General features: G+C 37.5%; 1 protein-coding gene across 8 annotated transcripts in view; it reads right to left on the reverse strand.

Annotated features, from left to right (window-relative positions):
- MTUS1 (microtubule associated scaffold protein 1) overlaps window positions 1–25081 on the reverse strand; it is a 165928-nt gene that overhangs the window by 67018 nt on the left and 73829 nt on the right. For 6 of the 8 annotated variants that reach the window (XM_007516286.3, XM_060183457.1, XM_060183476.1 and 3 more), the window contains 3 exons: window positions 21447–21608; window positions 8555–8686; window positions 5486–5524 (listed from right to left, as the gene is read on the reverse strand). In XM_007516286.3, the coding sequence (XP_007516348.2) occupies window positions 5486–5524; window positions 8555–8686; window positions 21447–21608 (333 nt within the window). Of the gene's footprint in view, window positions 1–5485; window positions 5525–8554; window positions 8687–19290; window positions 19496–21446; window positions 21609–25081 lie in introns of those variants that run through there. The other 2 variants (XM_007516288.3, XM_060183481.1) reach the window with 2 other exon arrangements.

Here is a 25081-nt window from a genome sequence, read left to right on the forward strand (position 1 = left end):
CCTTTTATAAGTAATTAAAAAATAATTAAACTATTTTCCTAGAACCAATTATGACTGAAAGAAACTTTTGTGTAGTAGGTTTTGCTACATCAGTAAAGTCCCATCCAGAAAGGTTGCTATAATTTGTACTACCTCGGTGATATGTGCTACCTAGGCCTCTGTCTTTCAGCAATACTGGGTATTCCTCCTAAAATACAGACAGTAACTAATGGCACATTATTAAATTAAGAGTTTATAAACTATTTCTAGATTTCTTAGCCCTCATGTGTTTCTTTCATGTTTGATCATTCTTTTTCCTTTGGTGGCCTCATTTTTATCCTGCCGATCTGAAAAAACTGTATATAGAATAAAAAAAAATCACTGGTGTTGTCCCCTGGTTTTTGTTTAATAATGTTTGCTAGTAATTTCAATAAGGGGGGGGGTCCTGAAATTTCTGATGTCATAATAGTCTTTCACACCAACATTCTGGAAAGGCCTTTCTATACACATTTATATTCTTACTACTTTTATCATTCTAGTTTTCATTAAAACATCAATCCAACTATATTTCTATGTCATGTGTAAAGTACAATTTGACTCTAGCTAAAATGATAGCTATGATCTCAACAAGCTTTACTAAATAATCCATACTTTTTCCTGATCTGAAACATCTAATTTATCACTTATCAAAACAGTATCCTGCTTTTTTAAGTCTGAGAGAAAGGTAATGAAAATCCTAAATCAACACTGAAAGAGCCTTATCTCTACTCACATAGACAAAGCCCTTCAAGTCCACTCACCTACCCATCACATTACCTCATGAGAGCAAGTTTACAAGTTTCAACCACTTCCTAACACTTAGACAAAAGGAATTCAGAAGACAATCTCAATCCTCCTGTTCTGCATATAGTAGACAAATATGAAAGGAGCAGAGCATTTTCTGCTTTCTAACAGAGACACTGTGGCATCTGAGCCCTATGATCTTGCATAAGATGATCAGTGTGGGTAGATAAAAATAGCCCTGGGACTTTGGTATCAAAGATAAGTATAGATAAGTATAATGTGTAACAGAGCCAAGGCAATAATAATAATAATATATGTGACTTCTTCCTTATCAACAGTAAACTAAGCTATATTTTGAATCAATGTTGGTTACAATCTTACATCAAAAACTTGAAATAAATTTCACCAGTTTGAACTCATGAGAATGGTTCTTGACTTCCAGTGGTGGTTGACTGCTTTGCTTGCTTGCTTTACGGATTTTAAACAATTTAATTTCTTGGGGAAAAATTTTGAAAGCAAGCCACCATCCTTAGCAACAGAAACAAGCATCATTTGAAAATCCTCCCCACCAACAATCCTATGTTATTATTCAATTTAGTCCTATACTGGGAATTACCTCCCACCAAATAATGCCATATTTCCGAATGAAAAATGTGAAACTTAGGTTTAACAAAAATTCCAAGATCAGGCCACAAACACAAAATAGAAAGACCAAAGTTTAAACCAATAGTCAGTGCCTCAAAGGTTCATTTTCTTTATACTCCTCTGATGTAGGAGTAATAGAAAGAACTGCCTTCTTAAAAAAAATAATTAAAACTGTATCTTAAACAAGGATGAACAAAAACAGGCAACTGTTTAAAAATACAACACCCAATTTGGACCAGAGTCTAATGAAGGTAGCATTCTTCTGAAAAATAATTTTGTCATTTGAGGGAGATGAATACAGATAAAATAAAATGTTCTCCAATTGCACAATAGACAGACAGGTGTGTCTACTGTTCCTGCACTTCAGCAAACCTAGGGGACTAGAAATGTAACCAATCGGGTTAAATCATTTTGTTTCACACAATGTAGCCAACCAAATTGTATGTTTCATTTTGTTAATTAATTAATTTATTTTCCCTTTCGTTGCCCTTGGTTTGTTGTTGTTGTAAATACTGTTGTTGTTATTGATGTTGTCGTTGTGAGATAGTGTAGGGAAATTGTGAGGAAATGGAGAGAGAAGGGGAAGACAGAGAGGGGGAGAGAAAGATAAACACCTGCAGACCTGCTTCACCGCCTGTGAAGTAACTCCCCTGCAGGCAGGGAGCCGGGGGGCTCAAACCAGGATCCTTACCCGGGTCCTTGCGCTAGATGCGTTTAACCCGCTGTGCTACCGCCCAACTCTCCATGTTTCATTTTGTATTCACTTCATCTTGGCAGACCAGACTGGGTGTGGAACGTAATTAATCCACCTCATGCTTTGGTGCACCAATCAAATGTACCACCTCATAACCAATCAAATGGATGCTGCTCCTGGCTTGAAGGGTATATAAGGCAGCTTTCCAAATCAGGCAGGTGGTCTAACATGGCAGGAGTCTGCTAGATAATGCAGGCATAATAAAATATCTCCCTGTCCTCTACATGGTCACAACCTCAGACTCGTCATTTAGATCTGCTGCACCCTGGAGCTGAAACACTGGGAGCTGTAACACTCAGAGGTGTTCTGTGGATAGTGTTCCGTAACACAGATATGCTAATATATTACTATACTACTTTTATGAATCTGAACAAGCTTTCCCAAACTCTGAAGGTAATTATAAATATACTCATCATAGTATATTCATGAATATGATTCAGACTCACCCCAAATATTTGAGGGGAGCAATTAATATTACTACATATGTTAAAGTTGTTTTTTAAAAAGTACTATGGTGGGGCCAGTTGGTGGCACATCTTGTTTAGTACACATTACAGTGCACAAGGACCCAGGTTCAAGCTCCCAGTCCTCACCTGCAGGGGGAAAGCTTTGTGAATGGTAAAGCAGTATTGCAGTTGTTCTTCTGTCTCTTTCGCTTTCTGTCTCCCCCAACCTCTAAATTTCTGGTTGTCTCTATCCAATACATAAAGACAATAATAAATAAATAAATAAATAAAGTATTATAGTAAGTCCACAACAGGTTATAAACTTACCTAGTTTTTATTTTGACAACCCCACCAATGTGTCCTGGAGCCCAGCTTCCACCAGAGACCCACCCTACTAGGGAAAGAGAGAGGCAGACTGGGAGTATGGATCGACCAGTCAACGCCCATGTTCAGCGGGGAATTACAGAAGCCAGACCTTCTACTTTCTGCATCCCACAATGACCCTGGGTCCATATTCCCAAAGGGATAGAGAATGGGAAAGCTATCAGGGGAGGGGATGGGATATGGAGATCAGGTGGTGGAATTGTGTAGAGTTGTACCCCTCCTATCCTACGGTTTTGTTAATGTTTCCTTTCTTAAAGAAAAAAAGGAAAAAAAATCACAAATTAAAAAAACTAACATGCTAAGTTCTGAGAATTTAGTAAAGTGCTATAGTTAAAATTATTTAACTATTTTTAACAAGATTATGATATGAATTTGATCCTTAATACTGTTGCCTTTTTAAAAAGTATCTTTATTTATTGTATAGAGACAGTCATAAATCAAGAGAGAAAGGAGAGATGGAGAGGAAGAAAGAGAGATACCAGCTGCACTGCTTCACCCCTTGCAAAGCTTTCCCTCCTGCAGGTGGGGACCAGAGACTCAAACACAGGTCCTTGTGCATTGTTAACATGTGCACTCCACCACATGTGCCACCACAAGGCCCCCTTAACCCTTTTAAAATATCTAAAAGGCAATGTGATTTTTTAAAAATATATATATTTTTAGGATTATTTAAAATCTAATGCTCAGAGGGACATGTTTGTATCTTCTGTATTGTCCAAAAGTATATAAAGCAGAATATGAAGAAAATCAAGGTGATTTCCATTATAGCAGAAAGAAGCCTTAGGGAGCAAACATTTCAGCTATACAGAAAAGAATCAGGACTAGAGAATTTATATAACCCCAAATCACTGATTAGATACCATTTCTTGGCATCAGAGGCTCCTCCTCCAGTGTTGGGTAGTATGCCAGCTCCCCCTGGCTTCTGCTTAACCATATGCCTATATAGGGATTGATTTGTTCAAAGCTTTGGTCTATTTACATAAATCACTTTTACATTTACATAAAGCACCACACTCCCTCCAGGGCATTGGTGGTTTAGTGGTAGAATTCTCACCTGCTCCGCCCCCTCTCCTTGTCACACCCTGATCCTCTCCTTGTCACACCCTGATCCAGTCACTTTTCGCTCCACCCTCTCTATGTCACATCCTGTTTCCACCCTACTTGGAGAGTATAAAAACAGCTGCTCTTCTGATTAAAGACACTTGGAAATTGCTTTCCGGCTCCGAGAGTTCCAGAGCGTATCTCCTGCGAAGTTAGTGCGGCATGAGTTCCTGATCCCTCTCCCACGCAGCAGCCTATATCAGCTCCAGTTGAGTTCTCTCCAACGCAGAGAGCACTAGCTCGGGAAGAAGCACCCTCAGGCTATCCCGGCACTCCAGAAGTTAGCATAGTGACTTTTGCTTATGAAGCTTATCATACTACCAGATTAGCCTTAAGCCACGACAATAACAAATCATCAACTAGAAAAACCTTAGAAGTTATGTTTATGATCTCTGGAAAATATATACACCAAATTCATAACCTGATTAAGTTACAATTCAAAGGGATCATCAGAGCATCACTACTAAGCATTAGAGACAGGCATTCTTGAACTCTGTCACATACACCATTTGTACTCTATTTTTCCAAACATAACAATGACACAATTCATATTTCCTCTTCTTTCTCTCTCAGTTAGAAACTGAACTGCCAGTTTGAAAAAATCCTACTTGTCTAGAGTCACTGATATGTTAAAGGTCAATGATAAACTTTGGACGGCATAGTGACAGTCTAGCAATTTCACATCAAATAGTTATTTTTATCTACAGTGGGAAGGACATATATGTATTGAGGATCATTTTAGTATAGCTGTAAGAAGTATTTTTTATAATTTATAAGATCACAAACTTTATAGCTTATAGGATCATAAACTTGAGACATGAATTAAAAATGCCTTTCCAAGTGTCCTATTTCATTCAGATTAGAATAAGCATATTGGACTTATTTAATTAGTCCCTTTATGGTTAAAACAATCAGTGGCAGTTCCCAAAATAAAGAAAACTCCCACACAAGCCCTTACCGAAGGAAATACAAAACATAAATATTGAAAAACACAGAACACTCTTAGGGCAAATATCCTATATTCATAATTTATAATCAGAAAATACTGTAAAGATGATAACAATCTACAAGTTTATCTACAGATTCAATGCAATTTCAAATTTTCAGTTCACATCTTTACAGAAATTGTGAAGCTGACCTTGATAAGTTTATAAGGCATCTAGAATGCCAAATCAATCATTAAAGAGAAAAAAGTTAAAGAACTTACACTCCACTATTTCAAAACTTAGTATGCCACAGTAATCAAGACAATGTGCTATTGGCAAGGACAAAGGGATGCAAGGACTAGATTTAGATTTGAATTTAAATAGGTTTAAATTTAAGTATATGTAATGATACTATAAACTTTACAAAAAAGATTATTACTTCATTCATATTTAACATAGCCACTTACCTGTGTTAAAAGTTGTAAGTAGGCTTTTTCGTGAAGGGCCTAAAATATAAATGAAAAATTTGTAAAATGTGTATGTTTTATATGAGCTATCACAACAAAGCAAATCATTTTAAAATTAAAAGTTGCTTATTTTCCAAAGCAATCCATTAACATTATTAACGTAGTGTTACCAAGTATGCTCTAATAAAATGATATTGCCAATATTAAAATGATGGTTTAAAAGTGACATGAATTCATCATTACATATTATATGTGATTAGTTTTATAAGGGTAAAAGTATTTTTCAGTCACAAATGGCTGAGATTAAACTTTCAACAGTACTATACTCACACATTCATCATACAATACTAATTCACTGCTGACTTTATGGAGGATAGCCATGATTTTATGAAAGACAGCAATGTCTTAAGTTGCCAAAAATATAATTCTTTTCACTTGCTATTCATCTTTGAAGGAAAACATACTTCAGCTTTTTCTCCAGACTGATTCAATATAAAATACAGCAGGGAATTCTTTGATCATGTATAAAATAATAAAATTTATTAAAGTTTTGTCAATTATATTTAATTAAAAAAATAACTAGGGATAGTAATAGGTAAAAAAGATACAAAGTCACTAGGAGAAAACTACAATTATTTCTGCTTGACATCATATACTCATTTATATGCAATAAACATCTGCAAATTACTAGTTAGATCAGTTGCCACATACTATCTGTGGCATTTTACAAAAAAAGGTAATCTCTTATAATGTGTGGCTACTATAAATTTAAAAAAATTGATTCTCATTAAGTACAATTTCTGTCATGCCAAAGCTTACAAGTTCACTGATGAGACATTTTCCAATACTACAATGTCTTATTTTATGAAGCTATCAGTGGAGTCTTGAGTTCTCATTCTCCACATTTTATCTTCTATCAAGGTTTGACAGAGTTCAGTCATTGGTGTATGTGTACATTATGTGACTATCATCAATAAAAACAATAGATACACTGATGACAGAGAAGGCAGTCATTTTTATGCTTCAGAAAGTTAAGACCTTGAACAGATGAAAACATGCTAGAGAGATAATCTTTTTGGCAATATTTATGGCTATTTTCTCTTCAACTCAGGAAAAACTGTGGATAAAAACTCACTAAGTTTTGTTAATCTTTATTATTATCACTAATAATTTTTTAATTCACTAATGAGTGTCAAGTTACCACACGATCCTTTATAAGTAAACACAGAAGCATGCATATAAGGCACATGCAGAGCAGTAGACACATTGCTGTGAGAGACTGAGAACTTTTTGAAAGTCATTTTGCAGCTGTGACTGAGCTGTGAGCTCAAACTGACAGGGACTCAAGATTATACAGGCTCCTGTGCTAAATGTGAATACACATGGGCCCTGGGCCAGATGGACTGGATAAATAGTTAATTGTTTGTATAGACTTTTCTTCAAGTTTGGGAGCTACTCTCTGCCCTAATCCAGCTTTCCAGCCCTATTCTCAACTCTGAATACATCTTCCCAGACACGGTTTTTAATCCATCTGCATATTAGCTATCAAGCTCAAGCAAAAATTACTGAAGTCAATGGCCCCTAGGAACATACCTAAAATAGACTCCCTAGGTTCTCTCCCCACTAAGATCCCTATTCTCATCTCCTCTATTCACACTTTTTGGTTCCTGATTATTGTTCAATTTTACTGTTTTGTCTTGCTTTGTATCTTCCACTTTTTAGCCACCAAGATGCAGATGCTATCATGATGCCATCCTGACCTCTCTGGGCAGACGACCTCACTGATGCATCCTAGAACCTCACCTCTCCAGAGCCCTACCCTACTAGGGAAAGACAGACACAGGTTGGGGTTATGGAATGACCTGCCAATGCCCATGTCCAACAGAGAAGCAATTACAGAAGGCAGAACTCCCACTTCTGTACCCCATAAAGAATACTGGTCCATACCCACAATATAAGGCAAAGGTGACCAGAGGGCTCTGACCTCCAATTCCATCAAGACCCTGACACCCAGAGAGAGAAGAGAGAAAAAGGAAGGATATTCAGAAGTAGCAACAGGTGGAAGTATGAGTTAGAAAGGTAGAAATAAATGGGCAAATATATATATATGAATATAGATAGTTACAGAAATAATAGTCAACTTGTATCTGTGATCTTGGGAGAATTACTGCAGTTTCCAATGGAGGGAATGGAGACACAGAACTCTGGTCGTGGGAACAATGTGAATTTATACCCCTGCTGTCTCCTAATTTTTGTAATTTAATATTCAATCATTAATAAAAATGTCAAAAAGACAGTGGACTATTTCACAATCATTTAAATGAAGGTCTCATACTAAGTCAATAAAAGGCAAGACACATGAAAGTATATGTACCATGCCCTCAGTTTTCTTGGGAAAAATTACATATGTAGAAGAAAAAAATGGAGGGAACTTATGAGTTATCAGTGATTAATGGAATGAAGGAGGACTTCATTTTTATGTTTTTCAAATTCTTTGATATAATACAGGTTGCAAAGGTCAGGTTTCTCATTCACATTTTTTCAATTTAGCCAACTTTCAATTCAGTAAAACTAAATGAAGCTTCTAAAATGCTTCAGACACACTGTTAAAAAGCAAGGTGAAAACATCCCATATTGAATATATACTTCATATTTTATAGACCTGAAAGTCATTCTTCATGCCTACAGCAATTAAAGACTGGGATATACAAAGACAGAGAGATATGGTATAGTAAAGAAGAATACAGTTTAGGCTAAAGATAGTAGAAAGTAACTATGCATTTTTGTCTTATTACTCTAGATCACTACCTTAAAACAATGTAACTCTAAGTCTTAGATTTATTTTCACCTTAGATTTTTGTTCCGTTCTCAGTTTTTTAATTGTAGCACATCTTTATTCTCAGAACAAGGATAGCTCAGTATATAAATTTGCATCTTCCTTCAAGAGAACTTTTATTAATAATTACTCAATATACCACAACTTTAATTACAATTACGGATTTAAAATTTCTTACAAGCCTAGAACTTTAAGTTGTATTTTCCCTCTTCTATCCACAGTGAAGACCATACCTTTTGGAGTTTTTAGTAAGTGTGCATGAGCTCTGCTCACTAAAGGCTTCAAATACAAGGATCCTGAGGAACCATTCTGTAATGCGCATTTTGGTGGGTTTTCCTTACACTTGATGACCGCAGCATTACCAGCTGTAATAAAACACAGAAAAGTTCATTTCATTTCATATATAAATGTTAGCAACTTCCACATGTATTTGTTCTTCCTGCAATTAACAAGTATACTCTAAGGACTCACAAAATTCCAGCATCATGGTATGCTAGGAATATAAAAACTGATATTGGGAGTCAGGCGGTAGCACAGCAGGTTAAGCACATGTGGCGCAAAGCGCAAGGACCAGCATAAGGATCCCGGTTCAAGCCACCTGCTCCCCACCTGCAGGGGAGTCACTTCACAAGTGGTGAAGCCTGTCTTCAGGTGTCTGTCTTTCTATCCCCCTCTCTTTCTTCCTCTCCTCTCCCCATTTCTCTCTGTCCTATCCAACAATGACGACATCAATAACTACAACAATAAAAACAAGGGCAACAAAAGGGAATAAACAAAATAAATTTTTTAAAAACTGATATTAAAGAGTTCCAGTCCTTGGTGATAAAAGGTAACTGTACCCAGAGATACCATACATTCTGGCACAATCCAGATTTATCCCTCTTGTAACAACTCAGCTTTCAACTCAGATCAAAATTAGAAGATGAACAAGAAATGTAGCCCTGGGCTTGATCTGGAACAACTCCTCAAAGTTGGGTGATAAAGTGCAACTATGAAGAGCTACTCTATCCATAAGAACAATGCAGAGTACAAGCAGCAAGCAGTGTTAATAATACAAGAACAATAAAACATAAACTCATTGGTAGTCACAAGGATGAAAACTGGTCCTAATTCTCCCCTTTTACAGCAAGGAAATGGCACTCCAGTATCTGCCACCCACAAAGTACCCAAGACAACGTAAAACATGTAAAAATGAATCCAATCTAAATGATAAAAACATTTTTTTAATTACCCCGAAATTTCAAGAGAAGCCTGAATCTGCTGGGGCAAGATCTAAACAAATTTATTCTTTTGTTTTTTACAGATTAATTTCGTATGTTAATGACAGAGCGGAAAGAGAACCACAGTGCTACTCTGCTGTATGTGGTGGCAGCAATCAAACTTAGGGCCTCATGTCTGTAATTCTTAGTACACATTATTTACTGTGCCACTTCCCAGGTCACTATGTTCTCTCATTTACAACAGCATTTTCTTTAGAGGACAAAACATTGTTTCCAAGAGCTAAGGAGATAGGACTTGCCTACCTACATGTCCACATTTTACCCCACAGCACCGACAACTCAGAGTTGAGCAATATTCTATAACTCCCCTAAAATAAATAAATCTTTTTCAAAAAATTGGTTCCAGGGGGCCAGGCGGTGACACACCTGGTTAAGCACACATAGTACTAAGCACAAGGACCCGTCAAAGGATGCAGGTGTACATTAGAGTTTGCAGTGAGTACCTCCCTAACACTTCCTCTCCACTATTCCAAGCTTGGGATCCATGATTGCTCAACAAATTGTTTGGCTTCGTATGTTAACTCTCTTTTCAATCACCAGGTTCCAGATGCCACCAGGATGCTGGCCAGGCTTCCCTGGATTGAAGACCCCACCAATGTGTCCTGGACCTCTGCTTCCCCAGAGACACACCCTACTAGGGAAAGAGAGAGGCAGACTGGGAGTATGGACCGACCAGTCAACGCCCATGTTCAGTGGGGAAGCAATTACAGAAGCCAGACCTTCTACCTTCTGCAACCCTCAATGACCCTGGGTCCATGCTCCCAGAGGGCTAGAGAATGGGAAAGCTATCATGGGAGGGGGTGGGTTATGGAGATTGGGTGGTAGGAATTGTGTGGAGTTGTACCCCTCCTAATGTTTTTGTTCATTAATCCTTTCTTAAATAAAAAATTAAAAAAAAAAAGATGCAGGTTCGAGCCACCCCTCCCCGGAGCAAGAGGGAGGTTTCACAAGTGGTGAAGCAGGTCCGCGGGTGTCTATCTTTTTCCTTCTCTACCTCCACCTCCTCTCTCAATTGCTCTCTGTCCTATCTATTTAAAGAGGGGTGGGGGAAATGGCCGCCAGGAGCAGTGGATTCTTAGTGCTGGCACCCAGCCCCAGTGATAACCCTGGAGAAAAAAACTGGTCCCAGGACTAATGTAACCACTAAAGAAAAGACTGTTAGAGTAAGTTTTGATGCTTATCAACTTAGGTTATATTGCAATTGAGTCCACTACTTTTTAAATTTTTTTAATTTATTATCTTTATTTATTTTTTGGATACAGACAGCCAGATATCCAGAGGGAAGGAGGTGACAGGGAAAGAGACAGAGAGGCACCTGCAACACTGCTTCATCAGTGAAGCTTTTTTTTTTTTTTCGCTTTTTCAGAGAAAGCTCTGCAGGTGGGGACTGGGAGCTTGAACCTGGATCCTTGAGCACTGTAACATGCATTCAATCCCACCAACCAGCCCTGAATCCATTACTTTTAACTAGGTAAAGGGGACTCTTATATAAGGACTATTTCTCAAGGAAAATGTCGGTATAGGAGTGAGAGAATTTATTACATGAGCAAATGCCATCAGTACAGTTTAATCAATGATTCCTGGAAAGGGCATTTTCTATTTTACTATAGACCTCTTACTTTTCTTCATTGTGATTTTAAGGGCAATCTTAGTATAACAAACAGCAGTGAAATTTTAAGAAAAACTTTAAAGTAATGGTGATCATTTATAGCTTTCAGTCTCTATTAGAACCAAAATTCAAAACAAAAGAGAAGTCATTGTAAAACCTTATGTACATTTGCTGCTCTTATTTATGCATTGGTTCGATAATAACTATAGCACTTGGCATCAAAAACTATCTCTCAACTGTATAAAGTAACTGTATAAATCACTTTTATATGATTCTTCTTATATGATGAATTTCCTTTTCTTTTAAAAATTTTTTTATAATTATTTATTTATTTTCCCTTTTGTTGCCCTTGTTGTTTTTTATTGTTGTAATTACTATTGTTGTTGTTATTGATGTCGTCATTGTTGATAGGACAAAGAGAAATGGAGAGAGGAAGGGAAGACAGAGAGGGGGAGAGAAAGATAAGACACCTGCGGACCTGCTTCATTGCCTGTGAAGTGATTCCCCCGCAGGTGGGGAGCCGGGGACTCGAACCAGGATCCTTACAGTGGTCCCTGTGCTTTGCACCATGTGTGCTTAACCTGCTGCACTACCACCCAACTTGCTCTTCTTGTCAGTTTTTAAGAAAAAGAATGAGAAGTCTACACTATACAGTGTAAACTTAAAGAGTTCAAATGTTTTCACTAGGACAAACTAACTCTACTTGTGCTTACAGACACCACATACAAACCCTGTAAAGATATGCTGCTACTCTCCCCTGACCCTGTCCCTCTACAGTGAGCCAGCCATCTGTTCTTCCTGTGTCCAGAAATTATTTTGAATTGTGAACCAACACAAAATTTCTGCTCATACTGACTAGATTCTGTCAATTTCCTATATTTTTTAATTCTCTCCTTTTCAGTAACCTAGAGACTACTCCCCCCCAAAAAATTTGACAGCAAAGAATTAAAGGAAATTAAAATGTTAAAGATATCACTAGTGGGGCCAGGTGGTAGCTCACCTGGTAGAGTTCAAGTCTTGGGTCCCCACCTGCAAGAGGAAGCAGTGGAGCAGTGCTAGAGGTATCTCTTTCTCTCTGTGTGTGTGTCTTCTAGTCACTCACCCTCTATAGATTTGAAGAAGAAAAAAAAAAGACCATCAAGAGCAGTAGAGTGGTGTGGCAAACAAAACTACTATAATACGTCAGCCAGGGCTTATAGTAGCCTGACAACTGAGAATTGATGTCAGTCTAAAAATAATGCAATTTGGGGGCTGGGCAGTGGCTCAGTAGGTTAAGGACCGGCGTAAGGATCCCGGACAAGTGTAAGGATCCTGGTTCAAGCCCCTGGCTCCCCACTAGCAGGAGAGTCACTTCATAAACGGTGAAGCAGGTCTGCAGGTGTCTTGTCTTTCTCTCCCTCTGTCTTCCCCATCTCTCTCCATTTCTCTCTGTCCTATCCAACAACAATGACAGCATTAAAAACAATGATAAATAACAAGGGCAACAAAAGGAGAAAAAAAAAAAACCTCCAGGAGCAGTGGATTCGTAGTGCAGGCACCAAGTCCCAGGAGGCAAAATAAATAAATAAAATGCAATAAAAAATTACATATAATATTTTTAAACTGTCATATAAAATTGATATAATGGGTTGGTTGGTAGCTTACCCAGTAAAGTACACCGTGTGTCACAACCCAAGTTCAAGCACCTGGTCACCATATGTGGGAACCCTACAGTGGGGAAAGTTCATAAAAAGTGCTATGGTTGTCTTTCCTTCTCTCTAGGCTTCTCTCACTCCATAAAAAAAGAGAGAGAAACATGCCTACAGGGAGTCAAGCGCTAGTGCACATGGTGCCAAGCGCAAGGACTGGCATAAGGATCCCGGTTCCAGCCCCTGGTTCCCCTCCTGCAGGGGGGTCGCTTCACAGGCGGTGAAGCAGGTCTGCAGGTGTCTATCTTTCTCTCCCCCCCCGTCTCTCCTCCTCTCTCTATTTGTCTTTGTCCTATCCAACAATGATGACATAAATAACAACAACAATAATAACTAAAACAACAAGGGCAACAAAACAGAAAAAATAATAAATAAATTTAAATAAATTTAAAAAAAAAGAAAAAAACATGCCTACAGGGAGCATTAAAGACATGTAGGAAGAAATCCTAAGCAACAACCCTGGTGCCAAAAAATATAATTAAGTAATAAAATGAAATAGATATTGGACTTCTGTTAGCATTTGTCTTTGCTAGATGTAAGGGGCGAAAACCTAGATTCAAGGATAAATTTTCTGAGCTTAACTCAGAATTACACACATACACATACTTTACTATATTTATTCATGATATATATTTACTATATTTATTTATGATATATATTTGTACACTCTGTCATACATACTGCCCACCTTCACTCAATGGTGGTGACAGACGGTGCTGAGCAGCACATTTTACAACCCCCATTTACACATCTTTATCCAATTTTCTAAATACTGAGCTAGTTACTGTATTGTTTTTTTTTTTGGCCTTAAGGGTTATTGCTGGGTCTTGGTGCCTGCACTACACATCCTCTGCTCCTGCAGGCCACTTTTCCCATTTTGTTGCCCTTATTATTATTGTTCTTGTTACTGTTATTGTTGGTATTGCTATCATTTTTGTTGGATAGGACAGAAAGAAATCGAGAGGGATGGGGAAAACAGAGGGAGAGAGAAAGACACCTGCAGACCTACTTCACCACCTGTAAAGTGACCCCCCCCCATTAAGAAACCCTAATTTGAAGAACGCACTTGACCATGAGCTATGGTGCCCTTTCAGGATTTCTCCCCCGTTTCACGTCAGCTCTTGATATGGCAGGCAGTTGAGTGAGCTGCTACCTAAAATTTTCCCCATATCCAGTCATTATAGCCAAACAGTAAGTTCTTCACTGGTAAACATGCAATGTAATTAGAGAAACACAGTAACATCGAGTAATGGAAAGAAATCTATGTCAAGAGTTCTGGTCCTGAACTGGCCATTGCCAAAATGCTGAAATCAAATTGATAGGGTTTACAGTTAATGGTATTTATATACTTTTTCCACATTTGCGAGCTACTTTCTGCCCTGATCTAGATTTCTAGTCTTATGTCCAACTCTGATACCATCACCCCAGACAATACCTTTAGCCCACCGGCATATTAGCTGTCAGACTGAGGAAAAACAAGTCATGGTCCCCTATTGGAATATACCTAAGACAGACTTCCTAGATTTTTCCAAAATGGAGACCCCAAATCTCATCTGATATATTCTTACCTTTAGGTTCCTGATTACTAAGCAATTTTTTCTGCTTTACATCTTAATGCATTTTCAGCCAAGTTACAGATGCTACCATGATGCCAACCTGACTTCCCTGGGCAGACAACCTCACCAATGTACCCTAGAACCCGACTTCTCCAGAGCCCTGCCACATTGGGGAAAGATAGAAACATACTGGGAGTATGGTTCAACCTGCCAACCCCCATGTTCAGTGGAGAAGCAATTACAGAAGCCAGACCTTCCACCTTCTGCACCCTATAATGATCTTGGGTCCATACTCCCAGAGGGATAAAGAATAGGCAAGCTTCCAGTGGAGGAAATGGGATATAGAACTCTGATGGTGGGAATTGTGTGGAATTGTATCCCTTTTATCTTATGGTCTTGTGGATCATTATTAAATCAATTTTAAAAAAAAGATGAGTTTAAGGAGAAAATAATGAGATTTTCTCAAATTATTAAGCAAAGCAAAGTATTTTCCTATTAGAGAGCTTTTCACTGTTCCAACTTTCGTTTGCAAACTAACATTTCATAGGACATTCCTGTATCTAGTTAGCACTCACTTTTGTTTTGCTTATTAAATGATGTATGTACACACAGAACCAACATTATGTTCATTTCTGGAAATGGGGGACCTATTTAGCTCTCTCCACTATGCCAGATCATCTGTCCACCTGGCTCAAAATCAAATTACTGCTTAAGCCTAGGCTTTCAAATTCCAAAAGCAAAATTACTCAACTTTTTTCAAATGAATGTCTCCATCTATATGTCCAAGAAAGACATTCAACGAATTAAAACTGATTAATAGTACTTCATTAACAGTCTATTCAGATATGCAAAATAATTAGTACATTTTGTATCATAGGGTCAGGGCTTGTACTACCTGTATTTTTTCTTTCTCCCTTGCTCTGATTGCAGACAGCACTGGTCAAATAAAACTTTTTGTATACATGGAAACAGCCTGAAAAACTTCTAAATCTGTATTTCACGTGCAGCAGGTGAAACTGTAACTACTTGCCATTCTACAAATAGGCAAGAGACTTAAGGTAACAGACTAATTTGCTTATCAGTTTAATCACTTGGTTAACTGAAAGCACCTTCCCCTACTAATCACTTCCTATAGTGAAGAAAATGGAAGTAGTCAAAAACACATTACCATAAGAATTCTAAAGCTACCCCACACACACACATCTTACCAACAACAACAACAACAAATTTTTATTGTTGTTGTAGTTACTGTTGTTATTGATGCTGTTGTTAGATAAAACAAATAAATGGAGAGAGGAGGGGGAAGACAGAGGGGAAGAGAAAGATAAGACACCTGCTGATCTGCTTCACCCCTTGTGAAGCAACTCCCCTGAAGGTGGGGAGCAGGGGGCTCCAAACGGGATCCTTACCCTGGTCCTTGTGCTTAGCACCAGTGCGCTTGACCCACTGTGCTACCACCCGACTCCCACAAACAAGAACTTTTTACAAGGGGGCCCTAAATATTAAATTGAGAAAGGAGAATCTTTTAAACATATTACGTTGAGAAAATTGGGTTGAAATGTGCAGGAGAATGAAACTGGACCACTACATTTCACCATGTACAAAAGTAAGCTCCCAAATGGATCCAGGGGGACCAGGCAGCGGTGCACCCGGTTAAGTGCTCACATTACAGTGCACAAGGACCCAGGTTCAAGTTCCTGGTCCCCACCTGCAGGGGGATAGCTTAATGAGTAGTGAAGCAGGGCTGCAGGTGTCTCTCCCCTTTCTTTCTCTCCCCTCTCAATTTCTCTCTGTCTTTATCTAATAATAAATAATTTTTTAAGAAATGGATCAAGGATTTGGATTTCAGGCCAGAAACTATCAAATACCTAGAGAAAAACATTGGTGGAACTCTTCTCAACGTAAGCCTTAAAATATATATTTGATGAGTTAAATCCAACTATAAGGGAAACAAAACAAAAGTAAGCCAACAGGACTACATCAAATGGAAAAGCTTCTGCACAACAAAACAGAGAAACTCTCCACAAGGTGGGAGATAATCTTTACCTGCCATACACAGACAAAGGAAGAACAACCAATACATAAAGAAGTCACAAAACTGAGCATCAGATAAACAACCCCATGGAAAAATGGGAGGAGGAAATGGGCAGAATCTTCTCCAAAGGGTCAATAGATATGAGAAATGCTCAAAAATCACTGATGATCAGGATAATTCTAACAACAACAACAAGATACTACTTTACACCTGTGAAAGTGTAATTAGAAAAGACAGAAACACCAACTGTTGGGGAAAGGAAACACTCCTACAAAGCTAGTGAGAATGTCAATTGGTCCAATCCCTGTGGAAAATGGTCTAGAGATTCATCAGAGTGCTAGAAATGAACCTACCCTATCACCTGGTGATTCCTCTCTTGGCAGCATAGCCTAAGGAAACAAAGACATGGATCCAAAAAGACCTATGGCTCATAGCAACACAATTTGCCCAAACTTGGAAGCAACCCAGGTGCCCAACAGATGAGTGACTAAGAAACTTGTGGTGCAGACACACCCTGGAATACTGTTCAGCTGTTAAAATAATGAAATCATCTCCTATGCCATTATCTTGGACAGAAATTGAAGATATCACCTACAGTGTACTGAGCAAGAAAGAGCTGGTCACAGGTAGAACTCAAGAACCTAGGACCGTTAGAGAAGACATAAGGAGAACCTAGGACTGGTGAAGTATATTACACTAAAGCAAAGGACTCTGGGAAAGGGAAAGAGGTGGGATGGAGGGGTTCTGGGGTTGTGGTAAATGATAGTGGCAGAAGACCTAGTTTGGGAGGAGAAAAAATGTCTCGCAGACACCTATCATGGGGAGATAGAGTGTGTACCTACGTGTCAACAACTGTGCTGTAAACCATTAGCCTCCCAATAAAGTGAGGGGGAAAAGATCTCAAAGAGAATTTCCCTCCCATAAGAACACTGAAACTGAAAGCGAGAAAAAATTGTCCAGCTTTTGAATACTAGATGAGCTCACTCATAGGTGTGATTTAACAAAGACACAACAAACAGTGTGGTACTTCAATTAGATGTGGTCTGTTACAATAGATCCAAGGACTCTGAAGGAAGTAGACAACAGGGGGTTGAGGATCCAGTGTCTAATGGTAAACAAGGATCACAAGTTGATGGAGCATGTGGTGTGCTGACACTCATCATGGGGAGATGAGAAACTACACATCACAACAGTCTTAGAATTCATAATTCCCCAGCTCCAATAAAGTGAATTTTATAAAGACTGTCCAATTTCACAGGCATTGGCAGAAAACTTTGCTTTTCTACATTTAGACCATCTCAGGCAGAGCTGACCACAAAGGTGAAGCAAAAGAACACTTCAATTATTTAGTTAGCCTTCATCTGTTCACCTATTTCCAACAGAGTGCATGGAATGCATGTAGGTGTGCATCTTTTACATTTCCTATCACCATCTGTCTCTCAAAACAAACATGTTTTGTGGCCAAGCTGAAAGGAGAAGGAAGTTGTGTGGCTCCTTACTTCCTAATATGCCAAAATTATATGATCTTCCAAGATACTTCTTGCACAGTGTTCCTTAAGTCTTCACACAGTCATGTCCTATTATCTATAATTTAACTTTTATCCAACCATCTTAAAAAATAAAAATTATCCGAGTCTAAAAGAATATATAACCTTTGGGAGTTAGGTGGTAGCGCAGTGGGTTAAGCACACGTGGTGCGAAGTGCAAGGACCAGTGTAAGGATCCTGGTTCTAACCCTGGCTCCCCACCTGCAGGGGAGTCACTTCACAAGCAGTGAAGCAGGTCTGCAGGTATCTATCTTTCTCTTCTCCTCTCTTGTCTTCCCCTCCTCTCTCCATTTCTCTCTGTCCTATCCAACAAAGACAACATCAATAATAATAATTACAACAATAAAAAAGGGTAACAAGAGGAAATAAATGTTTTTTAAAAAAGAATATATAACCTCTAACCTCAACTAATGAGCACATTTAATAGAGAAACAACTATGTAGTGTTTCAGACTAACATTCAAGAGAAAAAAAAATCAATGTTGTAATTTTAAAATGTTCTATGCTTATTTGAATACATACAAAAAGTACCTGCTAAAAATTGACATATATTTTTATTTGGTCATTTAAAAACTCCATGATGTTATTTCCATATTGTCTCAAAGTAGCAAGAAACAAATACCATTTTACAATAGCACTATAATTTCAGAAGTTCTTAGATGCCTCTAGTAATATCACAGACATGAAGAGATAAGGCAAAAAACAGTCTTTTAAAAGGTCCAAATGCTTAGACCAATATGAATTAAAATGTTAATAAAAAATAAGTTATTTTCTAACATGGCCTATTATTGGAAATAGAAATTTTTCAGCTTAATTTTTTTTTCATTTTCTCTGGTAAGTATTCAAAAATCTTTTATTTTTGGAAATAGTGTAGTATAGTGAGTAAAATTAAAATGTGATGTCTACATTTTAATTCTAGGAAAGTATTTTTCTATACTCACACAATGATAAGATATAGTCACAAAAACTAATAGTTATTTAATAAGAAGTAATACCAAATAGTCTTTGATAATAAATTTTAAGTGACAAGAACACCAATAATTCTGTTGAATTATATTTAATAAGAATTCCTGGATAAATAAGATATATAATAAACTGATTCCATGTAGAATCATTCACAACAAATATGCTCAAGAAATACTACAATCAACAAATTTCAAATTATAAAAAGAGCAGTCAAGAAATGCTAAATAAATTTATTGAGTAAAAATTAGGCATGCTTACAAAGAAAATAAACCAGAAATCATTGACCTACTTCTTTTCCCAGTAAACGTAGCTAACAAAGGAATAATACAAAGGCTGTAGGATCCCAGGACCAGCAGTGTCAATAAGGTAGCATCGTAGTGCCTCTCTAAACCAGCCGGTGGGGTGAGTGTAGAATTGATAAATATTTTTGAAGAAATATCCGTTTCTGTACAACTGCGAAATCCTCCTGGTACAGTCATTTAAAATGATCAAAGCAAGCTTAAGCAGCAAACACTGCAGCCATGTTCACTCCCGTATCCCTCATGCCTGCTCTTAGTGAATTAGAATGGAGGGAAAAAAAAAAAATCTGTGAGCTCCAAAGCACAACACAAGACAGATTAAATCAAGTAGCAAATCAAACTGAGAAAGAGACTCATTGATTTGAATGCTTAATCTGCAAGACAGACACATCGCCATTAGACAAGCTCTATTGGTATATGGTAAACCCCTTTGTTAAAAGACAAAAGAGAACAGACAAAAGCATTTTACAACCTCCTCAGGAGTGTCAGACAGAGAACTGAAACTGGCCAAGTCAACATGGTTGTCAATGCAAAAACGCTGGGTAATCAGCACTATGAACAGTGTTGGCTTTAGGTGTCACAAATTCCCTTGTCATACAGTCTTCTGAGTGTACTGGTTGCTCTATTATGGTAGTTTTGATTACAAACAGAAAGCTGCAAGTGAAATGATCTTAAAAGAAACCTACTATGAATTACCTTTTACAAATTCCTATCTGCTACAAGACCTTCTGCTCTTGTGCCACATTTAAATTCAAAGCAGATAATCCTGTTTAATGTTAAGCAACATATTCTAGCATTTCTAATGTTACTATATCCAATTACTTACTATCATGTCAGACCAGCTACTGCTGCTAAGCGACCTTTCGGAAATATACTCATTAATTCAGTCATTAATTCAATGCCTTATCTACCACGAACACATTCTTAATTCTGTCACATGCTGGCTGAGTGCCACTGGACCAGTGAGAACCTCTCTGAACCCCAATTACCTCATACATAAAAGAATAGCAACGGCAGAAGTAATTTGAGAGAAAAAATAATGTATAGAATGTATAGTAGCCTTCTAAAAACTGCTTTTAACCATTAAGTTGAAATACTGAGACTCTACTTTGTCCCTAGGCCCCCTCACCAGAAAAAATAAGTCCTTCCTGAAAGTAAAGACACCTTATTTCCTTTTATGTTGCCTTACTCAGTACTGCAATTATCTATGTAAATATCTCCTACCCATCATGGTACCTGAACACAGTAGAAACTCCAAAATCATTCAAATTAATTAACCCACATAGTTATTTTGTGAGGAAATTTAGAATGGAAATGAGCAACAAAATACAAAGACCAAATACAGCTTTTGAATGAAAAGGACAACTCAGTTTTATATACAGAAAATACAACTCACGGGAGTCGGGTGGTGGCGCAGCGGGTTAAGTGCACCTGGCACAAAGCACAAGGACCGGCATAAGGATCCCGGTTCAAGCCCCCTGCTCCCCACCTATAGGGGAGACCCTTCACAGGTGGTGAAGCAGGTCTGCAGGTATCTATCTTTCTCTCCCCGTCTTCCCCTCCTTTCTCCATTTCCCTCTGTCCTATCTAACAACAATGACATCAATAACCACAACAATATTAAACAAGAGCAACAAAAGTGAAAATAAATATAAAAAATTTTTTTAAAAAAGGAAATACAATTCACATTAACTGAAAACTTAAAATACTCACTTAGAATTAAGGTTGAAGCTATACTAGGTATATTACACTGAACTTAGCATCTGAAATATATACACTTATAAAATATTCACCTGCAACATAAGAGTATACAAAGAAGTAAATGGGGCTGAAATTATCTCTTCTAATTTATAGCAGGGTTACTTTTCCCTTAAATCAGATTTTGAAATCCTGGTCAAAAGGAGTTAACAGCCTTCTTCAATACAAAATTTTTTTAGTGTTTCATAGCACATTAATTAAAAAGAATGTTAATGAAATAATTTGTTTTTTCCTGATAAACATTGGAAGCAGTTTCAAGGGGAAAGCATTGTGCTTATATTCCCCTAAATCATAGAATCAAAGACTTATAATTACCTGTAAAGCATTTGTTTTTATTTATTTGATAGCCTCAATAATATCCCCAAAGTGTGGCATAAGACTGACTTACACTTCTTGCTATAAATGCCCAGATCACTGTGGGTGCTATTAAGAGATGAGGTGCTTCCAACCCTTTGCAGTTCTGGGCTCTTCAAAGATGTTTTGGATTTAGGAAGTGGTGTAGGCAAATTCACCCATGATGGCTGTGCAGTTTTCAAGGATATAGGTTTTCCTTGGGATTAAAAGAAAAAGAAAAAGAAATTCCACTGCTATTCATTTCAAAAGTTTTAAACTTGTACATTCAGTCTACTGTACTAACAACGGAATCAAATGCAAACAATATTCAGTTATATTTAAGATGAAAGATGAAATCCTTACAGAGACTTGTTTTTATAATTTAGACAGAAGGGCAAAAATAAAGACGAGATAATCAGAGTATATGAGGAAGGTGAATATAACCTAAAGTCATTAATTCATATATTCTGTAAAATAAAGCATAAGAGCCATGTTATAATAGAAGCTTTTGGCAAAGGTGAAATCAATGAGAAAGAAAAATAGATAGCACCTCTCCCTGTCCTACTGATTTAAAAAGTTTAGAAAATCTATTTTTAAAATATACTGCCATTGTTTCCTTTTTATAAATAAAATTATATATATATTACCATATAAAAAAGTAGAAGCATAAAGACAACCAGAATTAGACTAGAGTCATAGGGTTGGGTAATTTTTTTCTTTATTGGGGAATTAATGGTGTAGAGTCAATAGTAAAATATAATAGTTTGTATATGTGTAACATTTCCCAGTTTTCCTTATAATTCAGCCCCCACTAGATTCTACTCTGCCCTCATGTTCCAGGACCTGAACTCTCCCCTCCACCACCGCAAAGTCTTTTACTTTGGATGCAACCAACTCCAGTCCAAGTTCAGCTTAGTGATTTCCCTTCTGATCTTGTTTTGCAACTTCTATGAGTGAGATCATCCCATAGTCATCCTTCTGTTTCTGATTTACCTCACTGAACCTGATTCCTTCAAGCTAATCCAAGATGGGGTGAAGAAGGTGAATTCGCCTTTTTAATAGCTGAGTAGTATTCCATTGTGTATATAGACCCAAACTTACTCAGCCACTCATCTGTAGTTGGACACCTGGGCTGCTTCCAGGTTTTGGCTATTACAAACTGTGCTGCTATAAACAGATATACACAAATATTTTTGGATGTTTGTGTGTGTTTCCTTAGGATATATCCTCAGGAGAGGAATTGCAGGATCATAGGGTAGGTCCACTTTTAGTCTTCTGAGGGTACTCCAGGCTGCTCTCCACAGGAGTTGGACCATTTACATTTGGTGGTGGGTAATTTTGATGAGGAAAAACTTCACTTAAATACCTACTTTGTAACACCAGGTGGAGCTATTTATTAGTTTTTTTTTCCCCTCATCCTTTTGTCTTTATTCCCTTATCTGAAGAATTTAAATGGTATTTACTCAAGCCTTTCTTGCAGCAAAAATGTTAGAAGTAACCAATAAAATGTACATGCTTCATGCCCTCTGGCATCTTTGAAAAATCTTGAATCCACACATGCATTACCTGAACATGGGCATTTATTTCCCACATTCAGTCTTATACATCTTCCTTGGAAATTCTATTTACTCTACTTACTCTAATTACTGCTTTCTATGAATGAGTCCCAATTTGTCACCTGCATCCCTCCTCCTGAATTCTAGTACCATTCGTATTCTGAATTGTTTAAATTCCTTGCTGTATGATTAAACACTCTCCTATCCACTTATGCTAATTGAAACTCCATGGGGTTTTTTTTTGTTTGTTTTGTTGTTTGTTTTCCTCAATCCTCAAAACACTGGAATCATCTTTGCTTCTCCAAGAAAACTCATGGAATGATAGTAGTATCAACAAATGGAAGGCTATAGGAATTGGAAAATGCCTTGGCTGGGAAATGATAGTGTAATATTTACTAATGATGTAATTGAGTAAATTAATATTTTTGGAAAGTAATACTTATTAGTTTGTCCCAGTGATTTACTTCACTTATAAAAAATATCTTAACTTATGAAAGAACTTTAAATTTTCAACCTGTTTCCAATGTTGCCATACTCTGTATTTTCACATCAATATATACTCTACTCCAGTCAGCTCAGTTTCTCTGATACAAAGGATGTGATAGTCTTAACTCACTTATCACATCAACTATTTTAAAGACTCTTCCTCGAAATTCACATTTAGCCCTTTATATCTCACCTAAATAACTCTATTAAGACTGCTAAAATAATGTCCCTTCTGTCCTTTACAACTCCCTCCTGTTGATCTTCTAATGATCTTAGGTCATCCTGGGTCATCACCCAACTAAATAAGGTGATTCTCTGTTACCTACAGAGTATTTTTACTCCTTTTTCATTAATTTTAAAGGCATAAAAGACAATCCAAAGGCTGACTTAACCTACTTTCCCCCATACATATTCACACACAGACACGTACACACAGCCCGTATTTCTTCTCTATTGTCCAGTTACTAGTCAGTTGACTGGTACCTATTTGCAGCCTGACCCCATATCTACTGAATCAGTCTACATTTTCGCTAGATCTCTAGGTGATTCACAAATATTAAGTTAAACAAGGAAAAGTCTAGAGTTAAGGCCATTGGGGAGGGGGGGTTAAGTTCACAGCTCTTACAGTTTTTTTTTTTTGCATGTTCATGTGAATCACATCTCTAGATTCCATATATGAGTGAAACCATCTAGTAGTTCTTTTTCATCTCTTTACTTATTTTGCTAAGCATAATCACCTCCAGTTATATCCATTTTGACCCAAAGGACACAATATCATCTTTTACTGCAAAGTAGTATTCCATGAAAGATATATCCTAAACTTCTTTCATTAGTCATTTGCTGATGGGCACTTAGGCTGCTTCAATTTTTGGCTACTGTGAATAATGTAGTTATGAACATAAGATGCATTATGTCCTTTCAAATTAGTGTTGATTTCTTTTCAGCTACCAGGTTCCAGATGCTACCATGATGCCAACCAGACTTCCCTGGACAGAAGACCCCACCAGTGTGTCCTGGAGCTCCACTCCACCAGAGCCCCACCCTATAGGGAAAGAGAGTGACACGCTGGGAGTATGGATCAACCAGTCAACACCCATGTTCAGTGGGGAAGCAATTACAGAAGCCAGACCTTCCACCTTCTGCACTTCATCATGACCCTGGGTCCATGCTCCCAGAGAGATAAATAGGAAAGCTATCAGGGAAGGGGTTGGGATATGGAGTTCTGATGGTGGGAATTGTATGGAGTTGTACCCTTCTTATCCTATGGTTTTGTCAATGTTTCCTTTTTATAAATAAATTTTAAAATGATTAACTTAAAACTCATTAAAAATATGACACTAAAAAAAAATTAGTGTTGAGTGTCCACTGGATAAATGCCCAAGAGTGCTATTGCTGCATCATAAGGTAATTCCTTTTTATTTAAAGACTGTCCATACAGTCTCCCAAAGGGGATATACCAGTTTGCATTTCCACCAGCAGTGTAGCTAAGTTCCTTTTTCTCCACAACCTCTTCAACACCTGTCATTTCCTGATCTGTTTGTGGAGGCCATTCTTTCAAGTCTGAGATGGTATGTTAGTGTAGTTAATTATGCTAATTAACTACATCATCAGATAAGTGAAGTAAAGCATTTCTTCATGTGTCTGTGAG

Source organism: Erinaceus europaeus, chromosome 2 (assembly GCF_950295315.1).
Source record: "Erinaceus europaeus chromosome 2, mEriEur2.1, whole genome shotgun sequence".
Classification (NCBI taxonomy): Eukaryota; Metazoa; Chordata; class Mammalia; order Eulipotyphla; family Erinaceidae; genus Erinaceus; species Erinaceus europaeus.